The sequence below is a fragment of the Xyrauchen texanus genome, chromosome 30, assembly GCF_025860055.1.
Source record: "Xyrauchen texanus isolate HMW12.3.18 chromosome 30, RBS_HiC_50CHRs, whole genome shotgun sequence".
NCBI classification, from domain to species: Eukaryota; Metazoa; Chordata; class Actinopteri; order Cypriniformes; family Catostomidae; genus Xyrauchen; species Xyrauchen texanus.
This window is the reverse complement of record NC_068305.1, coordinates 9,028,228-9,049,079: the sequence shown is the minus strand read 5'-3', so window position 1 is coordinate 9,049,079 and position 20,852 is coordinate 9,028,228. Positions and strand designations below refer to the sequence as shown.

At 38.1% G+C, this 20,852-nt stretch overlaps 1 protein-coding gene across 8 annotated transcripts in view; it reads left to right on the top strand.

The window, feature by feature from the left end:
• Positions 1 to 17,131, top strand: part of LOC127623867 (tyrosine-protein kinase fynb-like) — a 101,151-nt gene extending 84,020 nt beyond the window's left edge. For 7 of the 8 annotated variants that reach the window (XM_052098440.1, XM_052098445.1, XM_052098444.1 and 4 more), the window contains one exon: positions 1,897 to 5,290. In XM_052098440.1, the coding sequence (XP_051954400.1) occupies positions 1,897 to 2,105 (209 nt within the window). In that variant the 3' untranslated portion in view covers positions 2,106 to 5,290. Of the gene's footprint in view, positions 1 to 1,896; positions 5,291 to 14,558; positions 14,652 to 16,674; positions 16,818 to 16,951 lie in introns of those variants that run through there. The other variant, XR_007968102.1, reaches the window with a different exon arrangement.
• The last annotated feature ends 3,721 nt before the right edge of the window (positions 17,132 to 20,852 follow it).

Sequence of the window (20,852 nt, the reverse complement as noted above, 5' to 3'; positions counted from 1 at the left end):
AAAAAATGGTGCATACTTACTGAAATTTAAAACACTGCCCCCAGTGGCCAAAGCGTTAAGTGTTATAGGCATGTGTGAGCTCCATTTATGTCCAGGAGAGGTTGCAAAAAACTAGTTGTGAAGCGAGTTCATTTCAGTGTAATAGAGTGAAGAGGAATGCATGTTTTACAAACTGAAATCCTAAACCTAACCATTAGTGGAGTAAAAAGGAAATGTTAGGGGGGAAAGTGAATGCAATCACCTCCTGTTTCAATGTGGATATGAACCCGGGTCTCTCACGTTGCTGATGCAATGTGCTGCCGGTCTAGCCACGTGGGAAGGGTAAACGCACTGAAACTGATGCAGAAGTGTCTGGTGGGAAATGTTGCATGTGAGTGAGTCGGCTTAGTGTTGCCGAACCTAGGGCACTGGTACTTTCGGAAACGGTCGCGACTTCTTGTGTGGTCATGTTCAGTGTTCTGTGGAACAGCAACATCAGTGCCTTTGTAATGTTTTTCTATGACCATAGAAGTGTATGCTGTGGCAAACAAAGCTCTGAATCCAGGTTTTAATTATTATCTGTCAATAAGACAATGGTGAACTAAAATACACAATATGGACTTGATGTTTCTTAACAGTAAACCACTCCTTTAATTTGAGCCCAGACTCTGCAATGATGACGCTTAAACACTGACACATGGATAAACTAGAGCCACAAGAATCCTTATAGGAAAACTCCAGAGGTCTTGGCTGATTGCATCATGATTGCAGATGTTTGCAGGCATTCAGATCTTTTGAAATCTGGTCATGTCCCTGAAGAACATGATGAATCCTCTGGCTTCACAAGTAGAGTTCTGTTCCAGGATCCCAGGTCTTTAGAAGCAGTCTTTGTCCTGCCCCAGAGTTTTAAAGGTCCACTCTGTAATTTTTGGAGTATGTTGTCTTGGACTAACACTAACACCTAGGGGCCTGGGTGCGGCATCATTTAGACACAACAGTTTGCAGTTACTAATGCGATTGTAAAAATTCACTTTTCACAATGTGAGATTTAGGGAATATTATTTGGCTGGTGATCCTAACATAGTTGCTCCCTTTAAGGGACCCTCTCCATGTAGATTTAAGCAGCTTTTATAAGGTTACTGATATGACTGGAATGTTCATTTCATGTGAGTGATCATGATTTTATACATATTTCAAAATATCTATTTATTTCTTTGGTAGTAATACTTTTTTAATGAGGAAAACATTGATGTGTGCACCTTTAATCATTGTTTGATTGCAACACAGAAGTTTTCTGAGGCCATTATTTATATATATATATATATATATATATATATATATATTAGGCCTGTCGATTTAACGTGTTAATTCAGTGCGATTAATTTTATTAATAAAACTTGTTAAAAAAAATTACGCAATTAATCGCAATGCCCCAGGACCGTAATAAGGAAGATTCCTGAGAAATGCAAGCTTGTAGTACCACCTGTAGTACCACCTGTAAGGGATCTCAAGATGTGTTCTAAGTATTAAACTATATTTAATTTGACACAGTGGCCTAAAAATGTTATGTTTATGATGCAACGCACCCCAGACGCTACACAAAGCATGACTGATGCAGGTGTAAATTGACGGGTCCTTAAACAAGCCCTCATAATAAATCTCGATTGAGAAAGCTTAGGTTAGGTGCACATGCCAGAAATAAAGCCTCAGTGAAATAACGCAGCAAAAGGAAATCAATTGAAAATGGCCCAGAATTGCTCACAACATGTATTCATTTATTTAGCTATGGCTACCCCCCACGAATAAGATTACGATTTATTAACATTACCCTTTTCTGCTTAGTCCGCCATGGGGATTTTGCTATAGCTTTTAAGATGAACAGTCTTAATGACTTTGTATTTCTGTTGCTGTTGGTAGGCATGAATAACAGGGAGGTGCTGGAACAAGTGGAACGTGGCTACCGGATGCCGAGTCCTCAAGACTGTCCGAGCTCTCTACACGAGCTGATGCTTCTATGCTGGAAGACAGACCCCGAAGATCGACCCACTTTCGAGTACCTGCAGGCCTTCCTTGAGGATTATTTCACTGCGACAGAACCACAATATCAGCCCGGAGATAACCTATAAACACTCCGCATCATGATCTCACCCTCCCAGCCCATGAGTCTCAACCCTCCTGTCTGGAGGAATGTACAGCTTTACCTAATTTCCTTGTTACTCTCACTGTGGTCTCACGCCTGAAGACTGAATCGCTTGCACAGACTTTGCAACCTGACGAGTGTATACAAGAGCAAGCTGGGATTGTGGGCAATGTTGGGAAGGTAATGTTCAGGGTTTTCACCATAACCATTATAATGATATGAATTGCCTGTATTAATTGTAAATATGAGATGCTTGTTTATGGTATATTTTTGGTTCGTTTTCAGTCATGTTTTGTTTCTTACCCCCGCTCATCTTTTAGTTTTGCTTTGCAAAGTAGCAATTAAGGTTACGTTAAAGAAGCTGATCTTTGTGAAGCGTTAACCTCTATGAACGGTTTTGCTATCTACCGATGTGGCGAACGCTGTTCATTTGGGCCTTGAGAATGTATATAGTTTATTTGTTCTCCCCTCTGCTGGTGAGATTGTGCTCTAGTTAGAAGAATAAATCTTCAGAGCATTTTTATGATTCTAGTGATTTTAAAATGGCTGCAGACTCAACCTGCATAATAAGTTGATTCCTCAGATTTCGGTTTGTTTAATTTATTTTTTCTTTTGCAATGCTTAAAGAAATCATTCACCCAAAAATAAAAATTCTCTCAGTATTGACACCCTTATGCCATCCAAGATGTGTATGACTTTCTTTCATCTGTTGAACACAAATGAAGATTTTTAGAAGAATTTCTCAGCTCTTTTGGTCCATACAATGCGAGTGAATGGTTGCCAACATTTTGAAGCTCCAGAAATCACATAAAGTCAGCATAAAAGTAATAAAATCCACACAACCCCAGTGGTTAAATCCATGTCTTCAGAAGTGATATGATAGGTGTGAGTGAGATATAGATCAATATTTAAGTCCTTTTTTACTCTAAATTCTCCTCCCTGCTCAGTCAATCTCCACCAACTTTCACATTCTTCTAATTGTGTTTTTGGTGATTCACATTTGTCATGCATATCGCCCCCCTACTGGGCAGGGAGAAGAATTTCTAGCAAAATAGGACTTGCATATTGATCCATTTCTCACCCATATCTAAAGATATGAAATAAAACACTGGATTCATATGGATTCACTGCATGACTTCATATGGCCAAATTCTTTTGCATTGGAGCATCAACATTTACTTGAATTGTATGAACCTACAGAGCTGAGATATTCTTCTAAAAATCATTATTTTTGTTCTGCAGAAGAAAGTCATACACATCTGATATGGCATGATGTTGAGTAAATTAGAGAATTGTCATTTCTGAACTATCCCTCCAAGATGCTCAATTAAGGTTGTGTTGACATCTGTAAAAACTGTTGTACTATCCAAAGTACCAGCTGTTAACCTAATGTAATAACACAAGTTATTTTACAAATGATGTACATTACAGTTTTGTATTTGCTGCCAAATGTTAAGGACTTCTATTTTTCAGCATACCTCCACTTGCTCACTCACTTGATGAAACAAGTCCCATTTACAACTTTTTATTGATATTGATTGTACCATTGTAATATTAATGTTTTTCCATGGTGGAAGAACATTTGTTATTCTCATTTTAAAGGTTTAAACATTTCCCCCAAGTATGTTTCCCCATACTTGAAAAATCTGAAAAACACAGCCTTCCTAGGCAGAATACGGAGGTAGGCGTCAAGGAACAACTCTTCGAAAGTATGACAAGCGCAGATGTTTTTAGCTGCACAAGCTCGATTTTGTGTGCCATTGCATTCCGAAATGTGCCAGACTGCAATAGAGCGCGCCAACTTTTTCTGCCATTTTGGTTTCAGAATTATGATTAATAAAAAAAAAAAAATTCATAGGGATTTAATAAAATCCTTCATAAGATTTCTAAGCCATGAACCAAATCTACCATCTCTAGGATGAATCACAATATTATAAACTTTTGAATTTGAAGCCAAAAAAATAAGGAAATTAAAATCACAATATGTACTTACCATAATTCATATATAAACAATATATTTTAATTGTATTGCAAAATGTACAGAAACAAATATATAAGTAGTTTGAGAGAAACCGCCTTGATTGCATTATTCGCTGTGCTTCATCTGAGTTGGCAGTCGCCGCAGGGCTTTTTTGGTGCACTTTGTTTGCCGCGACTCTGATTCTGCTATTACATATTATTTTGAAAAGTGAACATGAAAAAACTGTAAGCTTCAACAGAAGCATATACCATCGGTTAGCAACCTCAGAGCCCATGGTAGGACTGTATTTAAAGGTTTTAAAAATCCATTTGCCAATGGAGAAAATAAATGGGATTTTATTTCCAAAACCAGACAGATCTATTCATAACGCAAGTACAGCGTTGCCTGTGATATCCCAAAATCACGTTTGTGCAGTTGGGCAATTGAATGAAAGAATAAAAATCGTGTGGAGCACTTGAAACGAGCAAATTAACTTATAAATGTAAAAAAATAAATCCAAATTATGATTGTATTTCTACAGAGAAATAAGCATAATAGTCATTAAGTATTTGCTTGGTTACCTCAAATGCTCACTTGAATTTCTTCTAGATAGAAAACTCATCATTAGACATGATGAGACGGTGCCTTCGAGGTCTGAAATCCTTTAGGAGGTACCTGTACCTTTATGCAAAAACACTGTCATTGCAGGGCAGTGACTGAGCAAGGCAGCTCCCTTCAGTTTCGGACTCACTTTTAGTGACACTCAGACAGCTGTTCCGAAAGGGTCACTTCATTTTCTGTTTGCCAGAAAATGGCAATGTGATGTGATGGAGGGAGAATTGGGTTCTGTTGCCCCTCAGGGGTTGCCACGACATCCAGTCTGTATCCTGATGCACCTCTGTATTCTTATTCTGTTGATTTTGTCCACAATGGAGGATACTTTGTCTTTTCTTTTTTTTTTTGTCGTAATGTATTTTATTTAACCTGTTTTCATTTGCAAGGGAACACTGCAAAGTTTTTTCCCTTGTTGGTTTGCGCAGTGGCCATCATAATGTCTCTCAAATCACGTCTTTTCACATTGTTTGAGTTATGTGTTAGTTTAACATTACTGTGTCAGTAACAGCCTCAAAATAATTTTTTCCATTCCAATTTTTTTTACAGGCCATTTTGTTAACTCAGTTCCCATTTGGAAATAAAAAGTACAGTATTTTACACTCTTTACAAGCGTATTCCTCTTTCCTCATTCTTTTATAAACCCTATTGACTGTCAAAGAAATGAGCTTTCAGTTTGGCTTCAGTGATGTTTATGTTGTTATTTATTAGCAGGGTATAATCCAATTATGCAGTAATTAATGTAAATTATAATTTTCCAAAAAAGTAGTGTAATACATTGCATTATAAATTATTGTAATCAGATTAAAGTTACTGAATTTCAATTAAGTTAATTACATTACTGTACATTACTTAAATTCATATTATTTATGTAGAATGCATTCAAAACATGATTTGGGTCCATACACTCACCAAGCAATTTATTAGGAACACTATGGTCCTAAAAACGTGCTCAACATGGTCTTCTTCTGCTGTAGACCATTAAAATGCCATAAAATCATGCAGATATGGGTCTGGAGGTTCAGTTAATGTTCACATCAACTATCAGAATGGGGACAAATGTGATCTCAGTGATTTGGACTGTGGCATGATTGTTTGTGCCAGACGGGCTGGTTTGAGGATTTCTGTAACTGCTGATCTCCTTGGATTTTCACGCTCTATAGTCTCTAGAATTTACAGTTAACTGTACGAAAAACAACAAAACACCCTGTTGATGAGAGAAGTCGACGGAGAATGGCCAGACTGGTTTGAGCTGACAGAACGGCTTCAGTAACTCGGATAACCGCTCTGTATTTCATAGCATTTCAGAATGCACAACATGTCCGACCTTGAGGCGGATGGACTACAACAGTAGAAGAACACGATGGGTTCCACTTCTGTCAGCCAAAAACAGACAGCTGAGGCTGCAGTGGACCTACCATCTGTATGGCGCAGCAGAAATCAAGATTCGTCAGACCAGGCAATGATTTTCCTATCATCTACCGTCCAGTTTTGTTGAGCCCGTGCCCACTGCAGCCTCAGTTCCCTGTTCTTAGCTGACAGTAGTGGTACCTGGAGGGATATTCTGCTGCTGTAGCCCATTCGCCTCAATGTTCAACGTGTTGTATGTTCAGAAATGCTTTTCTGTATAGCACTGTTGTAACGTGTGGTTAATTGGGTTACAGTCACCTTCCTGTCAGCTTGGACCAGTCTGGCCATTCTCCTCTGACCTCTGTCATTAAAAAGGCGTTTCCATCGCTCGCTGGATGTTTTTTTGTTTTTTACAGCATTCTGAGTGACACTCTAGAGACTGTTGTGTGTGAAAACCCCAGGAGATCAGCAGTTTCACAAATCTTCAAACCAGCCCGTCTGGCACCAACAATCATGCCACGGTTGAAAATTATTTTTTTTTGCACTGCACTGCTTCCACACAATTGGCTGATTAGATAATAACATGACTAAGTAGGTGTACAAGTGTTTCTAATCAAGTGGTCGGTGAGTATAATATAACATAAACAAAATATTTTTACATATGTGAATATAAAGGTATTAATTGAAAGGAGGAGGCGAGAACCGGCTTGACAATATAAATCATATATTTAATAAAGAACTTAAAAGAAAAGACAGCTGCCCGTAAATGCTCTCTCTCTCTCTCTCGCACCACCATTTGCAGTAGGCCTTTATCCCTCTCGGAGGCTACCCTGATAATGCGCTGGGTGTGTAGAATCACAATCCGGCCCACCCTCCACCCTGTCACATTGAAATAAAGATTAATAAAAATTCAAAATGGTTTCAGTGAGGGTTATCTTATAGGGGATAACCTATAAGCCTATAGAAGTCAATGGAAAGTCCCCACCATTATAGAAGAGGGAGAGTATGTGTGTGTCTGTCAGAGAGTGTGAGAGTGAGTGATGTTGGAGCTACATGTGAGCCCTCCTACCTGTACATCTGGTCAGAGTGATCTCTTATAGCTCACATAACTCCTATCTGCTCTTTGATTGCAATCATCTGTGAAGATCCTGACACCGTTACATCCTCTGCTGCAAGTATACCAGCATTTTATTCTTTAAATAGACTACAGTTATAACAATATCCACACCATTATACTATATATTTTAATATTGTGGTTTAAAAGGATTTTGTGATATGTCTATGTGACAGGGTGGAGGGTGGGGCCGGGTCGTGATTATACACACCCGGTCCCTTATCAGGCTAATTAAGCCTCCGAGAGAGATCGTTTACGGACATGTCTGTCATGTGTGTGTTTTTGTCTTTTGTTTAAGTTAATCATTAAAATATTGTTTATATCGCCAGGCCGGTTTTTGCCTCCTCCTTTCCATTTAACTGCTTTGCAGTCTAAAACAATTGTCATTTTTAAGAACTGTTTATACAGTTGAAGTCAGAAGTTTACATACACTTAGGTTGAAGTCACAAACTCATTTTTTAACCACTCCACAGTTTTAATATTTGCAAACAAAATTATAGTTTTGGCAAGTCGTTTAGGACATCTACTTTGTGAATGACATGAGTAATTTTTCCAACAATTGTTTACAGACAGATTGTTTCACTTTTAATTGACTATCACAATTCCAGTGGGTCAGAAGTTGACATCACAAGTTAACTGTGCCTTTAAGCAGCTTGGAAAATTCCAGAAAATCATGTCAGAAACTCGTGTACTGAATTTGAGGTGTACCTGTGGATGTATTTTAAGGCCTACCTTCAAACTCAGTGCCTCTTTGCATGACATTATGGGGAAATCAGCCAAGACCTCAGAAAAAAAATGATGGTCCTCCACAAGTCTGGTTTATCCTTGGGAGCAATTTCCAAATGCCTGAAGGTACCACATTCATCTGTACAAACAATAGTACACAAGTATAAACACCATGGGACCACACAGCCATCATACCGCTTAGGAAGGAGATGCATTCTGTCTCCTAGAGATGAACGTAGTTTGGTGCAAAAAATTTAAATCCATCCCAGAACAACAGCTAAGGACCTTGTAAAGGTGCTGGAGGAAACAGGTAGACAAGTATCTATATCCACAGTAAAATTAAACCTATATCAACATAACTTGAAAGGCTGTTCGGCAAGGAAGAAGCCATTGCTCAAAAACCGTCATAAAAAAGCCAGACTACAGTTGCAAGTGCACATGGGGACAAAGATCTAATGTTTGGTAGAAATGTCCTCTGGTCTAATGAAAAAAATGTGAACTGTTTGGCCATAATGATAATGACCATCTTTATGCTTGGAGGATAAAGGGTGAGGCTTGCAATCCGAAGATCACCATCCCAATCGTAAAGCATGGTGGTGGCAGCATCATGTTGTGGGAGTGTTTTGCTGCAGGAGGGACTAGTGCACTTCACAAAATAGATGGCATCATGAGGAAGGAAAATTATGTGGATATATTGAAGCAACATCTCAAGACATCAGCCAGGAAGTTAAAACTCGGTCACAAATGGGTCTTCCAAATGGACAATGGCCCCAAGTATACCTCCAAAGTTGTGGCAAAATGGCTTAATGACAACAAAGTCAAGGTGGCCAACACAAAGCCCTGACCTCAGTCCAATAGAAAATTTGTGGGCAGAACTGAAAAGCATGTGCGAGCAAGGAGGCCTACAAACCTGACTCCAGATTCCAGAAACTTGTTGTGAGAAGCTTGTGGAAGGCTACCCAAAAATCTTGACCCAAGATAAACAATTTAAAGCCAATGCTACCAAATACTAACAACGTTTATGTAAATTTCTGACCCACTTGGAATGTGAGGAAACAAAAGCTGAAGTAAATCATTTTACATATTATCCTGACATTTCACATTCTTAAAATAAAGTAGTGATCCTAACTGACCTAAAACAGGGAATGCTTTCTACGATTAAATGTCAGGAACTGTGAAAAATGTTTTGGCTAAGGTGTATGTAAACTTCTGACTTCTACTGTACATGTGGGGGCTATCATAAACGCTAATGATTATACTAATAATTTATTATGTAGACTCAGATTTATGCGAGGGAACATTAAAAACGTTGCTTTGAGGTTTATACTTTATTTTGCTAATGAAGATTAATAGCTGAAAATGGACAGTATACGCTAACATTTTGTCCCCCACTTTCTCACCATTATGTTTTTTCAAACCCATATTACTTTATTCCAGGGGACACAAAAAGTCTCAGTCACCATTCAAATTCTTTGTATTGAAAAATGAAGTCACTAGGATTTGGAACGAGGGTGACAAATTATTTTTGTTTTTGCTTAAACTATCGCTTTATGAAATACCTTAAGTAAATCCCTGTTATGATAACACTTTTGTGAAATCCTTACTGTTGTTTTTGGTTAGTTCAAAGGCGAAAAGGTGAAACATTGGTTTTAAGTAGCATTGTCTCCATAATATATTAATCTCTAGAAGACATCAGTTAATCAGCTGGTGTCTTATGGATGATGTTTATGCTTACTGTCTGTGATTTTGGAGCTTCAAAAGAGAAATCTCCATTCACTTGCATAAGAAATGTGTTCTGGTGAAAAAGAGAAGTCATACACAACTAGAATATCATGTGGGTGAGTAAATAATGAGAGAAGTTTAATTTTTGGGTGAACTATACCTTTATAAGAGTCGAGATGGCTCTTTGTTTTTTGTTTTTTGATCGTGCCTCACCTGAGTATGTAGATGTCATGAAGCGACGGTCCGAAGTTAATTATGTTGATATAATTTACTACTTTGAGTTATGACAGCCAACAACTGCAGAAGTTGAGCCTCAAAATATCACTTAAATGGCTGTTCTCCATCTGAATCGTTCGTTTTGGTAGTTTTTACATTGTGTCTCGAGACCAGAAATACAAAACAGGCAATTAGAATCATCATATCGCCACCCAGTGGTTGCTCAGGAAAACTGTGGATAAGGTTACTGATATGACTAGAGTCCTCATCTCATGTGTGTGGTCATGATTTTATACATATGTTTCAAAGTTAAAAATTAATTTATTTGGGAGTGAAACTTTTTTAATGGGTGAAAAAATGACTGAGTTAACCTTTAAAACCAATTGGACGCCGAGCGCTAGACAGGTAGAATCCCACCATGTTGATGCATATGGTTTCCAATGGTTCTGTTTTTCACAAACCTTATTGGTTAGCGCAGACTCTATGCTCTGCATTATTTGCATAAACGTGGGCTTCCCCTAATTTGCATAAAATAAAAATGTTTCCTCGAAGAAGCAAAATCAAGGTGTGCATGTACAGTCTCGTGACAGGTGAGAAAACATGTTACAAACATATACGTATTTAATGAGGCTATTTATGTTTTTATCTATATAAACGTTGTTTATTTAATCTTGCGAACTTTAAAGTGCCCATATTAGGTTCATAATTTTATTTTGGGGATCTACTAGAATAGGTTTGCATGCTTTAATGTTCAAAAAACACGTAATTTTTCTCAACTGGGGATATTAGAGAGTAAGTGAGCAAGTTAGCCATGCACTACTATGGAAAGCGGCCATAACATTAGAGCTTATAATTATGTAAGACTCTTGAGATCGGCCATTATGTTACACAGTTTTAGGTAAAAGCCGGCCCACAGCTGAATAGTAAACCCTTACCACAACAATAACATTACATAGCAAGTTAGCCGAGCACTACCGTGGATTGCAGATGTAAAATTACCATTTGTAAAAATAAATCCATCTCCTCACTTGATCACTATTATGATGATAGCATAATTCGACACAATTGTAGGTAAAAGTGGGCCCGCAGCTGATCAGCAAAACTATTTCAACACAATAACGTTAGCTAGCAGGTTAGCAGAGGCCTACAACTGCGCACTGGGTGTACACCGTAGCTAAAACACAAAACTCAGCATTTGAACTCTCGGCAGCTGATAAATCCACAAATAATCAAGCATACTTACAGGTTTTGATCGTGAAGCACAGATTGTCCCAACAAAGTGGGAGCCACACCATCTTTCATAAGTAACCGACTTGAAAATCTGGCATTAGTTGTGGTTGTATTGTTAAATAATTAAAATACATTTTAAACACTGATTCTTCAATTCGTCTGCCTTTGGAAATCCAATCAAAGAGGTTTTGTTTTCGCAGTGAAGAAAACAGCATCTTCTCGACATGCCAACAACACTAACCCAAGTCATCCTGGCCTCTGCTATAACTACGGTTGTTTGAGGGTGGGCCAAAGTTGCCCTTAGGCTGGTATTATGCAAATGTTTTACATAGTGACATAGATACTTTATGGAAGAAATGGCTGGACATGTGGACTTTGTGCTTTGCATCTCTGCAGACCTTTTACATGCACTAAGAGCTATATTACACATTAAGGAAAGGTAAACTCCCAAAAAGCATAATAGGGCCTCTTTAAATTAAAGTGTGCTTTTTGTTTATGAAACACTTCAAATAAGAGTAGTTGATGCATAACATGTCCATGTACCCAAGCTAAGGTGATTTATTTTTTTTAAAGTAAGGTGGTTTATTAAGTTTATGTAGTCCTCGCGTTCAGACAAGTGTCGTAACATAATAACTTGAACTACCAACTGTAGTCTATAACATTAATATGTGCATGTTCTTCATTTGACAACCACACAAGTGTTAATTTTGAACAATGGCTGTTTCTTTAACTTCGGGCACTTGTAACTCTGTGGACTTCTAGAAAGTACAGTCTCATTAAAACATTTTTCACACACTCGCTATTTTCTTTTTTTATGTACTTGCATCAAGAGATTTATATTTTGTTTTTGTTTTTTCCTGAAAGTCATCAATATTCCCACTACTGTCATTTCCAGCACATCTCAAGTTCTATGTTGTGTTTCAAATAATTGTGTGATGGAGATATATAGTGTTTTGTAATAAGAAACCTGTTTTTGAAAAGTGTGTTTGTGCTATATTCCTTAAAGGGATAGTTCACCCAAAAATGAAAATTCTCTCATCACTCACTCACCCACCCCATGTCATCCCAGATGTCATGCCATCTCAGATCTTTCTTTGTTCTTCTGTACAAAAACAAAGATTTTAAGAAAATATCTCTGCTCTGTTTATTTAGTTTATTTAATGCAAGCCCAAAAAGTACATAAAGGCAGTATAAATGTAGCCCATGTCACTTCAGTGCTTTACCGAGCAAACAGCTCTGTGGATGATGCTGTCAATATGGGACTGCATTATATCCTGCAACACCTTGACAGACCAGTGAATTATGCAAGGATCCTATTTGTGGACTTCGGTTCAGCCTTCAATACCATCATGCCTGTTCTTCTCTCAACCAAACTGACCCAGCTCTCCATGCCCACCCCAATCAGTCGATGGATCATCAGCTTTCTGACAGACAGGGGACCCTCACTATTAGCACTACTCTCTGCTCCTCAGGGATGTGTTCTCTCTCCACTGCTCTTCTCCCTGTACACGAATGACTGCACTGCACCCCTCTGTCAAGCTCCTGAAGTTTGCAGATGACACCACGGTCATTGGCATCATCCACGATGATGACGAGTCTGCATGCAGATGGGAGGTTGATCAGCTGAGAGAAACCCCCCCCCCCCCCACTGTATTGAGTAGATTTAATTTTTACTTTGTTTTCAGTTATGCACTTTTTGAAATCATCAAGGTGTAGTTTCCAAGGCACTCTTCAGTTCTTAATTAAACCACCACTTTTTGAAAATGTATTCACAATAAAATGTAATTTGTGCACACCCCCTTTGCTCTACCCTCCAACCTTCGTATAACACCATTCACCGGTGGTGATTAGACCTTAATCACTGTGGTGGTAAAAAAAAAATGCTACCGCAACAGCCCTAGTATAAACACAGCCTTATTAGATTGCTTTTAAAACGTAGTTTAAAAAGTAGAAAATCACATCTCGATATTGTGCTTCGTGAAGCTGTGCTTGAATGGAAGTGTTCTAATCTTGTGCTGTCGCTAGTGCCACAGAAGCCTTAATGTGTTTTGTTGCCTTAATGTTGATGTTGTTTGATTTCATGGGGTCTTTAACGTTTTCGGTTTCGCTGGTCAAGTATGCACATTTAAAAACAACAAAAGTTGAACAGAAGTGCTGTACAATTAGATATAAAATTAGATACAAATATATAAAAATAATCAAACAAAATAAAAACAAACAAACTAAACATCAATAAACAACATGTAACCTAGATCTTAAATAGTACCAAATGATACAGAGTAAAAATAGGTTTTAGGAGAAGATTTAAAAATGGCTAAAGATGGGACGGACCTTTAGTGTAAAGGGAGATTGTTCCAGAGTTTGGGGGCGACAACAGAGGCTCGATCTCTAGAGATTCTAGAATGCAACGCGAACTGATAAAAGAAGTTCCTTACAAGATCTAAGCATTCTAGGAGGTGAATATGGATTGACAGTGCCTTTTACAGATAAATAAGAATTTTAAAATTAATTCTAGCCTTGACAGGAGGTGAATGAAGGGCAGCTAATACAGGGGTAACGTAATCTCTTTTTTTAGTCCCAGTTAAAAATTGGGCAGTGGCATTTTGAACCATCTGCAAACAAGATAAAGCAGACTGAGGTAGACCAGCATATAGAGAGTTACAATAATCCTGCCGTTAAGTAATAAGAGCATGGATCACAGTTTCAAGGTCTTTACCAGAAAGAAAATGTAGCAACAGACCTCAATTGAAGGAAACTTCCCTTAGTAACAGCACTAATCTGTTTGTCAAACAGTAATGATTTGTCAAATATGACCCCAAGATTTTTGACATGCATGTGTACATTGGAGGAGAGCAGGCCTAACTGGGCTTCAATGACAGATGAAGTCATGGCAGAGCCTAAAATCAATACTTCAGTTTTGCTTTCATTTAATTGGAAAAAAATGATTCGCCATCCAGCCTTTAATTTCCTCTAAACACATAAGAAGAGCATCAACAGAGCAGCTGCTTCAAGCTTAAGTGGTTAAAGATGTTTACTTTTACCATTCCCAAATGATTCGTTAGAATTGTGTTGCCTGTTTTGTAATTTTGTTCTAAGAAGTCACCATGTCAAGTTCACATCAATTAGAATGAAGTCCCAGCAAATGTTTGCTCCAGTTCTGTCAGATCAGTGTGGCTTTATTGATGTAGCTATAACTGAACTGTTTTCAAATTAAAGCGTGTAAGTTCTGCGCCACTAGTACCAAATAGAATTGCATAAATATGTACTGTTTTCAAACAACTCTACTATTGGTTGAACGAACATGTAGCCTGCCCCAAACTCTCATTAAGTCTGGCTCAGTCAGGCTGCTCAAATAAACATTGCAATTTAGTTTGGTGCCACCAGTGGTGAACAATTTACACACTTCAACTTTAAATCGCATAATTACTTTCAAGTGCTGGTTTTTCATATGTTTTCTTTAGGTCAGTACCCACCAGAGGTTACTATTTTTATTTATTTTTTACCACTAGCAGTGTTTCCCTGAGCAGCCTGCAAATTATCCACAATCCAACACTGCACCATCAGCCCCTACCTGAGCATGTGAGGTTCTACACTCAGAACAGGTAACTTTCTAAACTCAGTTTCCAATCTGTAATTTTTCAACAACAAAAATGAAAGGGGCCATATCATGAGGAATCAAATTTCCCTTGATCTTTTGAGATCAAAAAAATATTTATATACTATGAAACAGACTGTAACTTTCAAAACGTCCCCGTTCAAAAAGAGCATTTAATGAAAATAAACTGTAAAACATCTCGTTCTAAACTCTGCAGCTACTGAGGTTAAAAAGATGAATGCATCGACACATTGAGAAATGAGAAATTTGGATAAATATTTATTCCTAACCCCAGAAGTACTAACAATAAAAGTAACATTTGTGGATGTTTGAACGTCTAGACCTGCTGTTTGTTGCTGTATGTAGCACATACCACTCTGCATATCCTTCTAAAAGATCCCAATCTTAGACACAATCTGCTCATTTGATCATTTCAGTCACGGATTTCAAGTCAAGTCAAGTGGTTTTTATTGTCGTTCAACCATATACAGTTAGTACAGTACACAGTGAAACGAGACAACATTCCTCCAGGACCATGGTGCTACATAAAACAACACAGGACAAACACAGAACCACATGAGACTACACAGACTAAATAACATACCTATATAAAGTTACTATTGCTACCTTTCATGTGAAAGGGAGTGAAAACGATCATTTAAATCTTAAGAGTTAGAGAGAGGTTGGAAAATTGTGATGGAAAAACCTAATTATAATTTACCACAATTATGGGGAAAAAGACAAAGAAAAGACAAATAATGTATGATATGACCCCGTTAAGGAAAGGAAGTCAAATCATGTATCTACTACAGTATGAGAAATCATTTGACAAAGTTACAGTGTAAAACTAAGTCAGAATAATTGTTCTCAGCCGATTTGATCAGGGTGCGTCTGGGCATTTTGTTCGAGAAGTTCTCCTTCTGGGATTCTCTGTGTCTTTCAGTGGAATGACTCATTGTATCTCATTGTTTTGTGGTTTTAGTATCCATAGCAATGATCAAATCAAATCACTTTATTGTCACTCAGCCATATACACAAGTGCAACAGTGGGGGAAAGTCTTGTGTGCAGTTCCAAGCAACATAGCAGTCATGACGGTGATAAGACCTATAACAATCTACAATAAACATCAGGGCCCGTATGTATAAAACTTCTAAGAAATGCTCTTAAGAATAGTCTTAAGCTTTGACTTAAGTGTCAGAAAATACTTAGTAAAGAGTAGGACTTTTTTAAGTGTAGGAGACTTTTATAAAGCAGCTAAAAGCAACTTTCAGTAAAGTATAAGACTGATTCTTAAGTGCTGACTGAAGTGGGACTTAAGTGCTGTGAACTAAGGACTACAATGATGTGAACCCAAAATGTCCGCCCTGAACCTCTGAATCAGCCAATAGTGAGCCTGCAAGGGTGAGGTCACAGCAGCATGACACAATTAATTCATTATTTAATTAAGACATAACAATTATTTCAATGTTTCAATTTATTTAGAATAATTCGTTTTTGCTTTGTGCAAAAAGATTACAAATAAGTACATACATTTATTTCACACAATTTTAATAGTTTCAACACATTAATTAAATGGATGCTATTGAAGTAATTAAGCTGATGAATCACATAATTAAAAATTGCACTCACAGCTGTATATAAAGGAAAGACAAAAGTTGCAAATTGGTAAAAAATGGATGCAAAAAGAAAACCAAACTGGTCCAAGGAAGAAAATCTTCTTCTAGTGCAGTCAGTCCTTAAATGGAAGGACGTGATAAGAGGAAAATTCAGTCTGACTTTAACAAGCAAAGAAAAGAAAAACGCATGGCAACATATTGTACTGACAGTAAATGCAGCATTTCCTCAGACAAGACGTTCAGCAGAGGATTGTGAGAAAAGGTGGTACAATGTGTTGGCAACAACACGCAAGGAAATTGCAGCATATAAAGAAAGCATGCGAGCCACAGGTACATTTTATTTGAGCTTATTAAACCATTTTATATGAAATGATTGTCTCCATGTGGTCAGCAGCTGGGTTCTTGTCAAACAGGTGGGGGCCAGGTTTCCATGTAAACCTCTGTCTGAGATTGGCGAAATAGTAGAGGAGATACTTGGTACGGCCAATCCCTCTATTTGTGGCATTCCAGATGCCCCAGACCCTGCACTTCTCAAATTGAAGGAGTTACAAAGATGGTAAGAAGAAAATTATGCATGTAATAATGTATGCATGTAATGTGCCTTTTTAATAAATTGATAGTATTTCAATCACCACATTGAATTGAATAAACATGTTTGCACTGTTTAATATTTTCTGCATGTGAATGTAGTGTGGATAATTCTGGAGCCGGTACATCAGATGCATCTTCTCCTGTATCATCTCAGGACATCTCCCTGTGTCCTCCAGATGACCCTCTGCCTCACAAGACACTGGATTTGCACAGGGCGCAGCCACTGAGGATGACATTGAGTCCCTTAAAAGAAAAAAGCTCAAATTGCAAATTAAGTTGCTGGAAATTCAAAATGAATATTACTCACTAAAACTGAAAAGAATTAAGAATACTCAATGATTGTACATATGCTTTGAGTAATAAAATTGTGTAAGGAAAAAATAGTTTGTTGTTACTTATTGTCTACAAGTTTGCTTACCCAAAATGTGAGTTAGCAAAGCAGTCCCTGAATGATGCTCTCCCCGAAATGCTTTGTAATGTGTGTTCGGTGGTTTTGTCATCATTCTCATCATAATCATGATCACTGTCATCATCACCATGATCGTCATTTTCATTGTCGCATCATCATCATCATCAAGCAATGGGAGGTTACGAGCTTTGCAAATATTGTGCAAAATGCCACAGGCCATAATAATGCGACAAGCACGCTCAGGTGAATGTCGAATCTCTCCATGAAGGACATGGAATCTTCTTTTCAGCTGTCCAATTCCTCTCTCAACCACGGCTCTTGTTACTTTGTGTGCTCTTCATGACGCAAAAACAATGAAAGAACATAGGTCAGATAAGTCAAGAATGCACTCATTGAACAAAATTGGTATCTTGTCTACAGTTCAGTCCAGTACCTGTTATAATTGAGCTGCTGTTCTCCTTGAGGTCTTCTGTAAGGGGTGAGAAGCCAGTGTTTTAAAGGGTAACCTGAGTCTCCCAGCAGATGACATCCAGGGCGAACATAATTTTGTTCGAATAACCCAGTGAGGCCACTCTGGGAAAGAACCCGAGCATCATGTGTTGACCCTGGCCATTTTGGCACAAGATCGAGGATCTTGTAATTGGCATCAAATACGACTTGAACATTGATGCTGTGGAATCCTTTTCGATTGATATATGTCTCCTCATTTATACTTGGATCAATGATGCGTATATGGGTGCCATCGATGGTTACAACAACTCCAGGGAAACCCGCAATCCTCATAAAATATGCTTGCTTTTGCCGTATAGTTTGAAGGTCAGTTGGGAAGTCAATGAACTGCCTTACTATGTCTAGTGTGGTTAGTGCAGCAACAGTGGTATTTAAGACCCTGCTAACTGTGGACTGTGATGGCCCTAAGTCATCACTGGTGCATTGCTGCATTTTTCCAGTCGCCAAGAAACGCAGAGTCATTATAACTTTCATTTCTGCAGTTAAGGCATTGTTTCTTACAGTGGGAGAAGTTATTGAATTTCTGACTAGGTCAGTAACAAAAATAATACCCTGACGATCAAGCCTGTATCGTTTGATCAACTCTCTGTCATCATATAATTCCAACACATTCTTACGTTGTTGGAAACTGCGCGGCCTCCTCCTCTCTGCTGCCATCTTGTTACTCCTAACTGGTTAGGAGACCTCTCCAGCTCTCTTAAATAATTTAGGAGCTGAGACCTAGTCTTAACACTTAGGAACCTTTATGAATCACACTTATTCTTAAGAATAAGAATAAGAGTAAAATTACGTCATTCTTAGAATTTTGACACACTTAAGACAAAAAAATTCTCAACAAAATATACAATTAATAATATACAACGTACAGTATACAATACGCACAATATACAAGAACAAATGTATATAAATGTGCAGTAAGGTTGTATAGTGTTGTATTGACATTCAGGCTGTCGGTTGATAGTCATTTCACACTGTGTGCCTGTGTGTTGTTAAGAGAAATATAATTATGACAGTTCAGTGTGAGATTAATAAAGTGAATAAAGTTAATTAATAAAATAATAAAGAAATTAATAAAGTCTGGCATTTCACATTCCAAACATCCTCAGCCGTCTCAGGAAGAAGCGGCACTGGTGAGCCTTCTTCACAATGGCCTCAGTGTGGAAGGACCATGTGAGTTCCTCAGTGATGTGGACACGGAGGAACTCTCTCCATCGGTGTTCCATTGATGGTGATGGGGCTGTGTTCTCTCTTTTCTCCTGAAGTCTTTCTGTTTTTTATTTTTATTTTACTACTGAATGTTTACTAGTCTTGAATAATTACTTAAGAACTTGAAACCATTATTCCATAATTAGCATATTAGTTAGTGTTATTATTTGTTGTGGTTTTGAAGCTGGTGTTGAGAATCGTCAAATTTCACTACAGACTAATAAAATTTTGGTATTGTGATAATGTATAACCTATATTGTACATGGCAGATCTTGCTGCAATAACATGATGAAAAAGTACATCTTATTCCATACAAGTGTGAGCACCCCTGCTGTAAATGATGGCGATGGAGGCTTTTCTTTATTTGACTACCATACGTAACATGAAGTCAGAAGTTTAAATACACTTAGGTTGAAGTCATTAAAATATTTTTTTTTAACAACTCCATAGATTTAATATTAGCAAACTATAGTTTTGGCAAGTCATTTAGGACATCTACTGTACTTTGTGCATGACATGAGTAATTTTTCCAACAATTGTTTACAGACAGATTGTTTCACTATTAATTGACATTATCACAACTCCAGTGGGACACAAGTTTACATACATTAAGCTAACTGTGCCCATAAACAGCTTGGAAAATTCCAGAAAATTATGTCAAGCCTTTATACAATTAGCCAATTCGCTTCTGATAGGAGGTGTACTGAACTGGAGGTGTACCTGTTGATGTATTTTAAGGCCTACCTTCAAACTCAGTGCCTCTTTGCTTGACATCTTGGGAAAATCAATAGAAATCAGCAAAGAACTCAGAATAAAATTGTGGACCTCCACAAATCTGGTTCAGCCTTGGGAGTAATTTCCAAATGCCTAAAGGTACCACATTCAACTGTACAATAGTATGCAAGTATAAACACCATGGGACCACGCAACCATCATACCGCTCAGGAACGATACGCATTCTGTCTCCTAGAGATGAATGTAGTTTGGTGCGAAATCTGCAGGTCAATCCCAGAACAACAGCAAATTATCTTGTGAAGATGCTGGAGCAAACAGGTAGGCAAGTATCTATATCCACACTAAGTCCTATATCGACAGAACCTGAAAGGCTGCTCAGCAAGGAAGAAGCCATAATGACCATTGTTATGTTTTGAGGAAAAAGGGTTTGCAAGCCGAAGTACAACATCCCAACCATGAAGCATGGGGGCAGCAGCATCATGTTGTGGGGTGCTTTGCTGCAGGAGGGACTAGTGCACTTCACAAAATAGATGGCATCATGAAGAAGGAAAATTATGTGGTATATTGAAGCAACATCTCAAGACGTTGAAGTTAAAACTCGGTCACAAATGGGTCTTCCAAATGGACAATGACCCCAAGTATACCTCCAAAGCTGTGGCAAAAATGGACAACAAAGTCAAGGTATTGGAGTGGCCATCACAAAGTCCTGACCTCAGTCCGATAGAAAATTTGTGGCAGAACTGAAAAAGCATGCGCGAGCAAGGATGCATACAAACCTGACTCAGTTACACCCAGGGCCGGTTCTAGACATTTGGAGGCCCTAGGCAAAATGTATGTTGGAGGCCCCCGCTATGCCCTCCTCCCCTCCACCTTTCAGAATTCACGAGTTCACACTTACATCAAATTAAATAGAGTAAAGATTATGCGTATTTGGCATGCTGTCCAGGGGAGGGCTCCAGGCTCTAAATTTTGGCCAGATTTACACAGAATTACATTGGATTGCATTGTAACAACATTGTGTGTTGTTTACATCCAATAAGAGATTATTAAAAATCAAAGTGAGGAGATGGGGGCGATGGAGGGATGCTGATAAACTGTCAATGAACAGAGTTAAGTCTGCAGTATATATACCTCTTATCT